We start from the raw sequence: 12,738 nt of genomic DNA on the forward strand, positions 1-12,738 counted from the left end.
GTGACTTTGAAGAAACAGCATTTTTTTCTGGTGTCACGTTGCCCTCCCCATTTAGGCTGGGTGAGTTCTGTCCACACGTGAGTGTGGCTCATGGGAAATGCTGGAAAGGGGGCCGTCCCCCGAATGCTGCAGAGCCGCGGGTTGGCCGAGGCCCCTGGGCAGGTGAGTGCACGCAGCGGCCATGCCCTGCCCTGGATCCGAGCTCAGGCCTCCAGGACGTGTCCAGTGCCTTCCGGCTGGAACCCTGACCGTTGCTTCTCGCCCAGGTTGCCTCGTCTCTTGTGTTTGGGAGCCTGGGGGGATCTGTGAGTGGGCACTGGTCCCAGCTCCTCTATGACACAAACGGGACGTCTTTATCAGTGTTTGCCAACCTGGCTCAACAGACGTGTTTTGTGACACGTTTGGTCTCTGATTGTAAGTCAGGGCGTGCGTCCTAACTCTCCGCCTAGACAGATAGGGAGGCAAGGCTGAGGAGCAGTGCAGGGCCTGAGGAGAGTTCTCTGTACCCACGGGCCACCAAACAGCTGTGGGCTTGGCCCAAGGGTCCCTGGGACAGGCTCCCAGTACGCCCCACCAGCCAGTGGCCACCTGAGATAGGTGGAGTCAGCTCCCTGTGGCTTGGTGGGTGGGGGCCTGATGGCCAGGTTCCCGGGTCTCCTGCCCAGTGTGGAGACCACCACCTCCTTTTAGCCAGATGTCGGGGGTTGGCCTGGGTGGTGGAAGCTGCCAACCCGACTGTCACAGTGGACTTTTCCTCTGGTGCTTTTTGACCAGCAATAGGTAGATAAACAGGCAGCTCCCAGGAGGGGGAGGACCCCTCCGAAGGCAGCAGGGACCCCTGTTCCACCTCCCCACTAATCTAAGTAAGTCTTCTGCCCCATTGTTCTTTGAGCCTCGGTTTCTTCACCTGTGAAACGGGAAGGGAAACGTCACCTGTCCCACCCACACAGTTCCCGCAAAAGTCAGGGGCGGTACACACGTGCTTTGCAAAGGGCAGCCCCGTGCATCCCACTCCAGGCTAGTCCCTTCTTTTCCTGATGAGAGAGTCAACCTGCGAACGTGTAGCTGCGAGAAGATTCCTCCCCAGTAAAGAGAAAAAGAAAAGGGACAAAACTTTTCTAAATTTTATAGCAGTACATTTAAAAGGCATTATTCAAAATTCACAACCCTAAATATAAAAGAAATGTAAACCATTAAAGTTTTTTAATTTTCCTTGTAACTTGTATTCATTCTACCTCTGACCCCATCAAAGCACCTGGAACACGGCGAGTGGCGGCTTCTTCCCCTCACTGCCCTCTGACCCCGTCCGGCCGCAGCCCCCCAGGCTCTCGCCAGAACCGCTCCCCAGCCCCTCTTCCCACGCTTGGGACCAGGCTCCTACTCCTGAAGTCGCTTGTTAATGCCCCAGGAAGTATTCCTTCCCTCCTGCACAGAACCTACTCAGACTGCCCCAGGACGCGGTGAGGGGGGTTGCCCCAGGCGACCAGGAGAGACACAGCAAGGGACACGTGGGGAGGAACAAAGTCTGACCCAGGCTCAGAGGGACCAGAAAGCCAGCAGCCCCCGGCCCCTGCCCACCCCACCTCCTGGAGGCCTGAAGAGAGAGAAGCTCTGAAATTTGGGGCCGCTTCCCAAGACATGGTGACGTGGAAGGCTCAGCCCGCTGTCCACCCTGGAATCGGAACAGGTGGTCTCCTCGTGCACAGGGGCCAGAGGGAAGGTGGGAGGCCCCTCACGCCATCAGCTTACTGTGTGCCAGACACCACAAGGTGAATGAGCAAGGTCATTTTCCTTCAGAAATTGTCGGGTTGGTACACTTGTGTGTGTGCATGCACATGAACACATGCATATAAGTGTTTCTAGCGTAAGTGTGTAAGAGGTAATATCTATATACAATATAATCTGATGATATTTTGTCAATTATATAAGAAAAATGTTTTAGTTACGTTTGGAGTGAGTGTCCATGGAGTCATGGTAGAATCAGGGTGGGCTTCCCTGAGGAGGTGCCACAGAGCTGGATTTGGGGTAGTACGAATCACTGTGGGTGATACAAACCATGCAATGATCTCATGCTGGCACATCTCATCCGTGTGTTCTGGGGTGACTCATGTCCCCCCAGCCCCCAGGGCTCTGGAGTGCAGCCGTATTTGGGAATAGGCTATACAGCTGTGATTAGTTAGCATGAGGTCATGCTGGAGAGGGTGGGCCCCTACGCCAAGTCGGCTGTGTCCTTACAACACGAGGGGATTTGGACACACACAGGGACAGCGCCACGGGAGGATGAAGATGACAGCGACCGATGAAGATGACAGCGACCGGTCCACAATCCAAGGATCCCCAAAGATGGCAGCGACCACCAGGAGCCGGGAGAGCCCTCAGCAGGGGCCCCCCTGCCAGTACCTCGATTTCAGACTTCAGGCCTCCAGAACCCCAGACATTTCTGTGGTTTCGGCCCCCCCGCACCCCAGGTTGTGGTCCTTGGTTTCTGCAGCCCTGGGAGGCTCACCCTTGACCAAGTTCTCAGCATGAACAGCCGAGCCCACAAGTCCTAAGGTGGGAGGTGAGTCCCAGCACGACTCAGGGTATGAGCACTTGGCATTTATTGAGCATCTGTACAGATGAGGAAACTGGAGCTCAGAGGACATGTGACTCACTGGGGACGGGGGGACACAGAGCCCCACCCACCCCCAAGCACCCAGGGCCAGTCTCCCGATGGAGGAGGTGCTGTCCTACTGATGGAGCCCTGGCCCCCGGCCCCCGAGGTCCTCCACAGGGTCCTCCCCGGCAGAGTCGTCCACGCTCTCCTCCTCCGTCCCCCGGCTCCGGGTGGTGCTCTGAGTGCCCTAAGCATCGCCACACAGCAGCACCAAGAAAAATAACAATGGTGACAAGTACTGAGGGTTTTCTCAGTGCATCATGTAGGTTTGTTCACCCAATGCTCACCACAGCCCCACAGGGGACACTATTAATAGCCCACTTTTGCAGGTGAGGCCTGTAAAGCACAGAGAGGCTCAGGAACTTTCCCAAGGGCACACAGCTGAGGAGATGTGGGTTTGGGCCCCTGCATCTGGCTGGGGGGCAGTACTGTGTCCTCTGCCTTTAGAGAGACTTATGCAGAAAGCTATGGGACACCCCCTGCTCCTCCACACACTGGGCGCAGCCCCCATGTCCACTCACTGGGTGACTAACCTTACCCTGTACCCTGGTTGGCATGAGGCTGATTACAGCCTTTACTTGGCCTGCTTGGCTGCACCCTCGAAGGTTTCCCTGCAGAACAGCAATGTGCCTGATTACAGGCCCTGCTGGGCCCAAGGTAACAGGTAATGTAGGCACTGTATTGGTTCCCTGAAGTCTGAGAAACCCTGACTTCTGAAACCCACAGACCCGGGCCCCGGGCAGCAGCGGTGGACAGTCCAGGGCCCTCTGCTCCTCAAGGGGACACAGTCCAGAGGCCTCTAGGGGGCGCTCAGCGCCTGGGGCGGCCTCGAAGCCCTTAGCATTTTACTGATTCCACTTGCAGCAAGTCCAGGTCAGACCCTAGGGCAGCTCTCCCCCTCCCGGGCCCTGCTTCCTTCACATCCTGGTTCTCAGACAGCCTCCCCCCCGCACTTCACTCTGTCACAGGCTGAATGGCCCTGCCCTCAGGGCTCACCTGGCCAGCGAAGGACCACGGGACCGCCTGAGACGGGAAGGTGTCCGTGAGCAGCCGAGCGTCGCTGTGCTCATAGACCCCACGCATCTTCACTCTAAAATCCTGCTTAGGAGAGACCACGGTGGGGCGAGGCCCATCGGAAAACAGAGGAGGGGTGGGGGTGGGAAGGAGAGACGGTGCGGTGAGGGGCCGGTGCCCAGCTAGCTCTGCAGGGACCCCACCCACACCAGGTCCTGCCTGGGGCATCTGCTTGTGATTCCATGTAATCTACAGCAGCCAGGTAGGTGGGCATTACCATCCGCCTTTTAGATGGGGAAAGTGAGGCCCAGAGAGGCTAAGTAACACATCCACAGTCACCCTGGGAAATCAGAGATCACGCTCCCCCGCCAGAGGATATTATGGAATATTGCCCATCCGATCGGCATTTAACCATAGACGGCGATTTTAACGCTTGCCCACCGAGGCATGCCCTCTCACAGGTCTCCCATCGGGAGCTGGAATATAATTCTCCTCCCCTTGAATGCGGCCCTACCAACTCACTCCTAAGGAAAAGACAGCTGCAGAATAACACTAAACTACTTTTAAGGGAGGTCATAAAAGGTGACACAATTTCCACCTGGCTCTGTCTCAAGATGCTTGCTCTTAGACCAGCCACCATGCCAAGAGGAAGCCCATGCCACAGGGAGAGGCCACGGGTAGGTGTTCAGGCTACAGACCTTGCTGAGGACCCAGACAGGACAGGCTTTGTGAGTGTGTGGCTCCTGAAGTCACCCAGGGCCCCCACGCTCAGGAGGGCCCCATGCATGGTGTAATACTCTGCCGGTGACATCTGGAAATCCTTGGTAATTGTTGAACAAAGGGCCCACAGTTTTATTTTGCATTGGACTCTGCAAATCCCGTGGCCTGTCCTGTACAAGGATGACAGCCACCACCTACCAGATGTGAGTGAGGAAGCCTTTGAAGCACCGCCAGCCCCAGCTACTGAGCAGCTGAAAACCAAAGTCAGACCCCACTGTGAGCCGTGGGGCCCCAGAACCACAGGAGGCAATTCGTGGGAGCGGCTGCGGTTCCACCCAGCTCGGATGACTCAGCTCAGGCTAGATTTTAATCAGGCCGGAGGCAGGCGGATAGCAAGCCCTCCGTCTACGCCCAACCTGCAGCGGGCGCCTGTCTGCAGATGCCTTTTGTCCCTGTTGATTGTTGGTTTAAACACCCAAGTGACCATAAACCCATTGATGCTCCAGATAACAGCGTTGTGGAAATTCCCCACCTTTAGATTAGGCACCTGGGGACAGATATTTAAAAGTCTTCAAAATTGTAAAAACTGCAAAATGTTGCCAACAAACCACCACTGACAGAAAAGGGGGCGTTTGGGACCTACCTCCAGGTCTCTGTCCAAGTCGTAGTTCTCCAGGGCCTGGAAGGCACTGGAATACACCTCCACTGCTTTGGCATGGAAGATCATCTCAATGGTTACAAAGTCCAAAAAAATTTTCTATGGGGAGAGAAGCGCAAATCGCATAACTAAGACTATCAGAGGGAGAGGCCTGGGGTCCCCACAAACATGGACAAACTGGGGGCAGGGGTGTTCCGTCCTCCTGGGGACAGGTCTAGGTCACTGTTACTTCTAGTTTATTTTTGTGTGAACAGATAAATATATTCCCATTCAAAGGCTGCCTCACACAGGGATCGTTGCAGAAATGTGGAGGGCTTGCCTCTCCGCGAGGACTCTGAGGGTCCTTCCCTCGGCTGCCCCTGGGCTCATCTGTGCAGCCTCTGCCCCCTCACCCCGAGGACAGGCGTTTACAGGTGATGGCTACAAAATCTTCAGCCCCTGCCACCCAGGGCCTGCAAGTGGGTCTCCCAGGAGGGATGTGGGGGCTGCCAGTAGACATCGCTGGGCTGGGCCCACAGCCCAAGTCATCTTGTCAAAATGGAATGAGACAAGAGAAGTCAGTTTCTCTTGATTAGAGGGCTCCGCTCAGCTCAGCAAGCTCTTGCAGATTTCCTACTACACCATGCCCAGCCCTACTAAGCGCTGCTTTGCCGTGGGCCCAGCAGGACGAAAGCTCAGTGCAGGGCAGGGGGGAGGAGCCTGCAGTTTGGAAACAGCACGTCACAGGTCACGGGATACGGCTGCTGGGGGAGGCCGCCTCCCAGGAAGCCTCCAAGTCAGCCTGGGAGAGAAAAGGGCAGGGGGCCCAGACTGCTGGGAATACCTGCCTCCCATCTCCGCACCTGAGAGCCAGAGGTGCTCCCAGCTGCCAGTCCACAGGCAGGGGCAAGCTGCCTCCTGCCATTTGCTGGCAAGTGACCCCGAGGAAATGACTTATCCTCTCTGAGCCTGTTTCTTCATCTGCACAGAGGGACAAGGGTAGACCCAGGTCACAGAGCCCTACGAGACTCAGCCGGGGCAGCTGTCCCCCATCCATGTACACCGTGCGGCACCAGCCCCACCCCAAGCTGGTCAGCAGTGCGAATTCTCCAGCCCACCCAGACCCACTGAATGGGGCTCCAGGGTGGGCCTGTGGCTCCGTGGTCTGCACTGAGGAAGGCCCTGCAGGTGACTTCGAGGCATGCTCAGGTACGTGGACCCCTGTGGGAAGGCATTTCCTTGTTTACAGGAGTCAGAGCGTTGTAAAGACAGTCATTGTGTTAGAAATGCAACCTAACGCCATGTGGTGGTAATCATGTTTTCAAGTTCTGGTTTTTATCTTTCAAAATTTGGAGGGCTTTTTCGGGGATGGTTTGAATAAGCATCTCTTACAAACTTAATCCCAGAGGTTTAAAGGATGCCGTTTGAAACTGCATGCTTCTGCTGGCCCCTGGCCGCGCGGAGGCCGAGGATCTGGTCCTAGGCTTTTCCTGGCCAGCGCCCCACCCCGCCACCTGCTCTCCAGCCTCATAAACATCAGGTGCTTCATCACAGGCCTGGTGGTTTGGGTCCTGCCCACAGCACGGATGCCTGAGCTGTAACCGCCGGTATTTCACTCACCTGCACACTAATTCATTCCCCAGATATTTACTGAGAGCTGCTAGTGGCAGGCTGGCCACCCAGCAGGGGACACAGGCAGGTCTGCCCAGGCGCCCCTGTCAGTGTGGGAGGCGGGACAGCCTTCCGTGCCTGGTGAATGGCGCGTTTCACAGTCTCCTCCAAGGCGTCAGCCCCCTGAGGACAGGAGTCTGGCTTTTCTGGCTGTGGAGTCCCAGCTCCAGGCCCAGTGCCTGGCACACAGTAGGTGTAAATTCAGCATTTCTTAGATTAATGAGTGAATTAAAGATAACATTGACTCCACCCCCAGAAGGAGCTGAGCAGAGAGTTCACTGGGGCTGATGAGCTGGGGGCCCAGGCAAGTCCCGATGAAGGATGAGGTGTTAAGTCCATGAAGAGGAAGGACAGAGGGCACGGTGTGTGCAAAGGTCCTGAGGTGTGAAGAGGTTGGAGCCCTTGAATTTGGGGTGGGCATCCAAGCCAAGGCTGGGTGCCTCTGGGCCTTGGGACTTTACCCTTAGAACAGGGGAGAGGGCACTAAATCCAGGAGTGACAGATAGCAGCTGCCTTTCGTGAGATTTCTGGGGCTGCAGTTTGGAAGACTGGGTATGGAGGATCTCTATGATTGGCTGGGGTCAGGGCCTAGGATTCTGGGGTGCATTGGGTGGGGTCCAGGTGGAAGGACGAAGCTGCCCATGCCTGCCCCAGAGAAGGGTGTTTAGGGCTTCACAGAGGGAAGTAGGAAGTCAGGGCAAATCCTGGCATGGAGGGGAAGGGGCAGGGGTGGGGGCGAAGTCTGCCAAGGTCTCCTGGTGGGCAGCTGGGCCAGGCTGTCGAGGGGCAAGTCTGCCAGTGCTGGCTTCCGGGTGGACAGCTGAGTAGCAGCCCTCTTACCCGACAGGCCAAGGTTAGCCAGGATTAACTGTCCTGGGAGCCCGGGCCCCAGAGCCACAAGGGCACAAGCTCACACACACACAGTACACATGCGCACACATGCAAATACACAGACACACGTGTGCACGAACACTTCCAACACAGGGCCCAACGCCCCCACCTGTAGGTCCTTCAGCTTCTGCTTCTGGAAGGCGTCCACCGCCTCCTCCAGCTGGTGGGTGGTGCGGCTGGCATCCACTGAGGCCCTCTGGACACTGGTCTCCGCCTGGCCCCAGAGATGGAAGGTGTCGTGGGGTGGTTCTGGCCTTTAGACACCATTCTGGATCCTTCTCAGTTCCTTCTCCTACTTCTGGGCCAGTTCCCTGCCTCATGGCATCTCTTGATAATTTGGTCATTGAAGAAATAGCCAAGTAGAAGGGGCCGGTGCTGCTCAGACAGGCCTGCTTACTAGCTGTGTGACCTTGGGCAAGTCACTTAGCCTCTCTGAGCCTCAACTTCCTTGTCTGTAAATGGCACGGTAATAAGACTTGCCATGCAGGGTTGTTGTAAGACTTAAACAGTGGGCATCCACTGAGCTGTCGTTCTAACAGGGTTTCTACATTCATGATCATTAGTTTCTGTGCGGAATGTCTTAGGTAATTAACTAATTCACTGGTTCCTTTGATCGACATTTATGTGACCCGACTCTACACCAGGTGCACAAAGATACTGCATTTTAAAGTCAGACACCCTCAGAGTTAGGTTTGCCCCTAACCTGTGTGACCTTGGGCAAGTCACCTTTCCCAGCCTGTTTCCTCATCCAGACAATGGGGTTAGAAGCATCGGCCTCATGTGATCATTAAACAGGTAACCCTGATAAGGAAATGGGGCCTCGGAGGGCAGTGACTTGCTGGCTTGCTGAAGAGTGTTGATGATGGGAAGAACCCAGGTCTCCTGACCCCCAACCAATTGCTTTCCCTGAACCTTTGGCCACCCTGAGCTCAGGGCCTGCTCACACCTGCCCAGGACAAAGCTCACCTTGACATTTTGTGCGGTCATTCCTCACCTGCGTGCGAGTCTACCTCCCCCAGACAGACGTGGGCCACTCACCTGGGACTGAGAAAGGTGCTGTTAAGGATCCAGCTGGACCAGCAACCCCTTGGGGGCCCTGCCATCCCTACCCAGAGGCCACCTTCAACAAAGGGCCGCCCTGGCCCAGCAGCCCAGGCCTGACTTCCAGGGAAGGATACGATCATGTGCCTATCGGAAGGCGACTTCTGTCTCAGTTTCTCCAGCTTTTCCAGTTGTTTGATTTCGTTTTTCCGGACATGCTTGAATTTCTTGATCTCAGCCTAAAGGAAAGAGAAGCGTATTGGGGACCCAACGTGGCCAGACCCGAACGCCGCCTCCCCTTTCTAGCGCGCCTCTGCAGCACAGTCCCCTCGCTCACCCGCGTCTGCTTTATCTGCACCCCGTAGAGTTTCAGGGGGTTGATGACCTTGGTCTCCAGCCTCTCCACCTGGGGGGTCACAGACGTGCAGAGAATCAGGCGCCAGGGAGGTGTTTGGAGGCTGCTCGGCCTCCAGCCCACATTACAGGGTGTGGTCTGCACACCCAGAGCTGCGCAGTGGGGCCACAGAGGCCAGGGGGAAGCACGAGACACCCTCCCGCTTCCCTTGGTGCCCACCTGGGCTCAGGGCTCTACCTCCCAAGGCTCAGGCAATACATCTCATCTTGCTAAGCCTTGTCTTCTCATCTGTAGGATGAGCAGAATGGCCCACCCATCAGGGTTTTGAGACAGTTCATTACGACCCATGGCTATTTCACTTTTCCAAAACGCATTAGGATCTCTTTGGGGAGGCTAGATAGACCCACAAAGGACCCAGAAAAACGTGGGATTCAGAGCCAGCTGCACCATGCAGCCTCCAAGGACACGGCAGGGTCAGCAGGGGTGGGGGACATGCCTCATACCCTGGCCAGTGCCTAAGTGCCAGGCATAGGAGTCCCCCCAGGGGCTCCTTAGCACCCTGACCGCCTGCCATCCTCTCAGAGGCTCGGGTTCAGTGGTCCAGGGTGGGCCTGAGATTCTGCTTTTCTAACAAGATTCCAGTTGAGGCTGTTGCCTTGACATTAGGGGTCCCCTGAAAATCCAGATGGGCCAGGGCAGCTGGAATCCCCACAGAGCCCCTTCCTTCTCCTTCATTAAGGCTTAGGACCCTGTTAGAGTGAACACAAAGGCTAAAAAAATATTAATTTTTCCCAGGTTCCAAAAGGAAAAGGGACTTTCTCATCCTCTCCCTTACAGCATTTTCGTTTAGAAAACGTGCAATTGTAAGTCCTTTCTCTGTCCCTTCAGGATGTATGTAAATCTCTTTAAAAGCTAAACAAGCTTCTTGCTGGGTTTACAAGCGGGCAATGGCAGTCGTCAAGGCGGAATGTAAACACCAGGGAAGACAGCACCCCCCGGGGGCCTGGCTCCAAGCTGTAGCTACCCGCTCACCAGGAGATACAAGTTTTGTTTGCCTTTGGGTAAAGATGATGAGCTGACACAGGCAGCCGCCCAGTCACGAGGGTATCGGGAAGTCCTGGGTGACAAACGGTGCTGCCAAGACCCCTTACCCGAGGGCAAGGTATCCCCTGTCTTGGGAACCCGCGCCGTGTGGGCTGCGCTGCATCTGCCGGGCTGCGCGGGTACGGGGCTTCTGCCCGGCTTGCCGTCTCTCACTGGGGCACCACGACCTCGCTGCAGCCCGGCTGGCTTCATGGGTACTCAGAAGGAAAGCTGCCCTGTTCTCTAAGTCAGAGGGGATTTTCTGGGGCAGAATTTTACTGTGAATTCTAGCACCTGCAGTCTCTGTGCCCTCACCCCCCGACCATTGTTCTCTGGGCCCTGGGCACTGCCTGCGGCCTAGGATGCAGGGAGCCCGCAGCTGTGGCCCTGGGGACCGGTGTCCTGGGTCTGCTCGTCCCTTGTCCAGCTCTGCACAGCTCCAGGCTCTCAGTCTTGTAAATGGAGGCCTGACCTGGGAGGGAATGGGGTGTTGTGTCCGCCCGCTGAGGACACCTTTTGGGGAGGAGACACTCCCCATAGGGCTGTGACCCCATAGGGCGCCTCCAACCCTCAGACTGGAGCCCAGCAATGGGACCCAGGTCCTGGGCGGCCCTACCCACCTCGGCCTGCCGGTAGTCCTGCACTTTGGCCAGGTCCTCTGCGAAGCTCCTCATGGTGGCCCGCATCTCAGGGTTCTCCGTGTTGGCAAAGCCAATGAGCTGTTTGACCAGCTGGTCGGCCTTGTCCCGAAGCCGGGCCGTCTTGCGGGTGTAGGCTGCCAGCAGTGAGCAGAACTGGCCAAAGTACTTCTCGGCGTTGGTCACGGTGTCCTCCATCACCCTCACCTGGCTGTCCCTGGGGAGGCGGGAACCTGAGGGGCCATTCCGGGCAGGGACGCCCACCAGGTCAGGAGAGCCAGTGATGCGGGGACACCCCCCTCCCATTCTCCTCCTGGGTTCTGAACACCATGCCAGGTGCCTGGTCCCCAGGATAATGTCCACTGTCCAGTGTCGGCCCATTGGGCAGACCAGCTGGATGCATGGCTGTCAGTGGCCTGGTGGGAAAGCAAACGAGGGTTCAAACTCCCCTCCCTGGGGCCCGTTAGCCGAGCTTTTATCTTCCTGGCAGGGTTAACCTGTATTCCAGCCATCCCTAGCTGCCGTGACCTCTTTCCTCTGAAATCCCCACTTCCATGTTTTCTCCAAGCCATTGAATTCTTTCCCTTCTCCAAATTCTGAAGCTTTTTAAAGCATTAAGGAACTTTTTTGGGGACCAGTCTTAGATTTACAGAAAAACTGGTGGAAAGTACAGAGTTCCCACAGACGCTGTGCCTGAAACAGTTCCACGCCCTGCAGTGTGCAGGCATCTGTTACAGCTGATGAGCCATGATGGACACGTTATCATTGACTGGGGCCCACGGTCTGCGGGAGGGCTGGCTCTGTGTTGTACACCCCGTGGGTCTGGACAAATCACCAGGCATCAGAATAAACAGGTAAAGGACAGGCGAGCTGCGAGAACGCAGTGATAGGATCAGCAGAGGGGACAGGGACGATTCCACAGAAGGGGTGATATCTGGTGGGACTTTGAAGCATGAAGAGGGGTTTGCCAGGTGGAGGTGAGTGACGGGAGGAGGGGGCGGACCCTGTGAATGTGGCTACCCCAGAGCTGTGGGCAATAAATGCTGGAGAAACAGAGGTCAGGTTCTGGAGCTCCGTCTTCCCTTGACCTTGAGATGAGGTGGATTGGAAGGGGGGCACATCTTACCACAACCCCAGCCCCAGCAGTCCCAGCTGCCCCCAAACCCCGCCACCCCTCCCTCCCAGCTGGGGCCAGCGCAGGGCCACTCACCTGAAGAGAACAGCATTCATTGTGACCAGAGGCACCAGCTGTCCTGGTGTCTGGGAATAAGAATAGGGCCCCAGGGGTCCCGCAGGCCCGGGAGAAGCCAGGCAGGGCTGGGCCGCAGCTGTGTGGACCCAGCTCAAGGGACACAGCTACCTGGTTGCCAGGCAACGTGGCCATCCACAGCCACCCTAGGCGGAGCCTCGGCTAGTTGCCTGGCAACCTCTCCCCAGAGGGTCAGGCAGCCTCACCCAGCCTGCTTAGGGGTGTCCCAGAGAGGCCCCCAACCCCTTTGAAGAGGGAGGCTCCTTGGAACCGGGCTGTGTCCGGGTTCTCCAGGAGGCAGCAGGGCCTGAGTTTTGGGCAGCTTGCCTGGGTCCTGCCCCTTCCTGCGCACAGGGAGGCAGCTGCCGCCCTTCCCCCGGGGCTGGTTTCTCAGGGCAGGTGTGGGAAGAAGCACAGAGTAAATCTGGGGGCTCCTCAAGCCTGTGGCTGAATGGAGCGGACCAGGCACCAGCCCAAAAACATATCCTTCATGTTTTTGTCATTTTCTTTTCCTCTTATTATAAAAACAGTAACTGCTCATTGTTCGAAAAGTAAGAAAATGCAGATAACACAGAAGAAACTACCAGCACAAAGAAAACTGTACTAAAGGACATCGTACACCATTGACTAAGATCCGTGCGTCTCCGTGCACATGTATTTCACAGAAAGCAAAGAAATACGAAAGTAACAGCAGCAATGATACGAGGTTTGTTGGGACAGGCAGGGGGCGCACGAGGTAAGAGCAGCAGAAAGTTGTGACCGCGGCCTCTGCGGGACTCGCTG

The 12,738-nt window shown here is 56.5% G+C and overlaps 1 protein-coding gene across 1 annotated transcript; it reads right to left on the bottom strand.

Moving 5' to 3' along the window:
- Nucleotides 1–2,583: 2,583 nt before the first annotated feature.
- CIBAR2 (CBY1 interacting BAR domain containing 2) lies at nucleotides 2,584–12,105 on the bottom strand. Its single transcript, XM_017660090.3, has 9 exons — nucleotides 11,917–12,105; nucleotides 10,689–10,923; nucleotides 8,968–9,036; nucleotides 8,768–8,869; nucleotides 8,628–8,633; nucleotides 7,699–7,803; nucleotides 5,034–5,147; nucleotides 3,653–3,754; nucleotides 2,584–2,843 (listed from the first exon to the last, which is right to left on the bottom strand). Exons 1-9 carry the CDS (start codon nucleotides 11,934–11,936, stop codon nucleotides 2,730–2,732), a joined length of 867 nt encoding a protein of 288 aa, XP_017515579.3. The 5' UTR covers nucleotides 11,937–12,105; the 3' UTR covers nucleotides 2,584–2,729.
- Nucleotides 12,106–12,738: the final 633 nt, after the last annotated feature.

The sequence above is a fragment of the Manis javanica genome, chromosome 17, assembly GCF_040802235.1.
Source record: "Manis javanica isolate MJ-LG chromosome 17, MJ_LKY, whole genome shotgun sequence".
NCBI classification, from domain to species: domain Eukaryota; kingdom Metazoa; phylum Chordata; class Mammalia; order Pholidota; family Manidae; genus Manis; species Manis javanica.

Excerpts from the sequence above, each read along its gene's own strand:
- CIBAR2 (XM_017660090.3), bottom strand. The coding sequence starts at position 11,936 with ATGAATGCTGTTCTCTTCAG. Across the intron at positions 10,924-11,916 it reads ATGAATGCTGTTCTCTTCAG|GGACAGCCAGGTGAGGGTGA; the intron begins GTGAGTGGCCCT and ends CCGCCTCCCCAG. Across the intron at positions 8,870-8,967 it reads TGCAGATAAAGCAGACGCGG|GCTGAGATCAAGAAATTCAA; the intron begins GTGAGCGAGGGG and ends TCTTTCCTTTAG.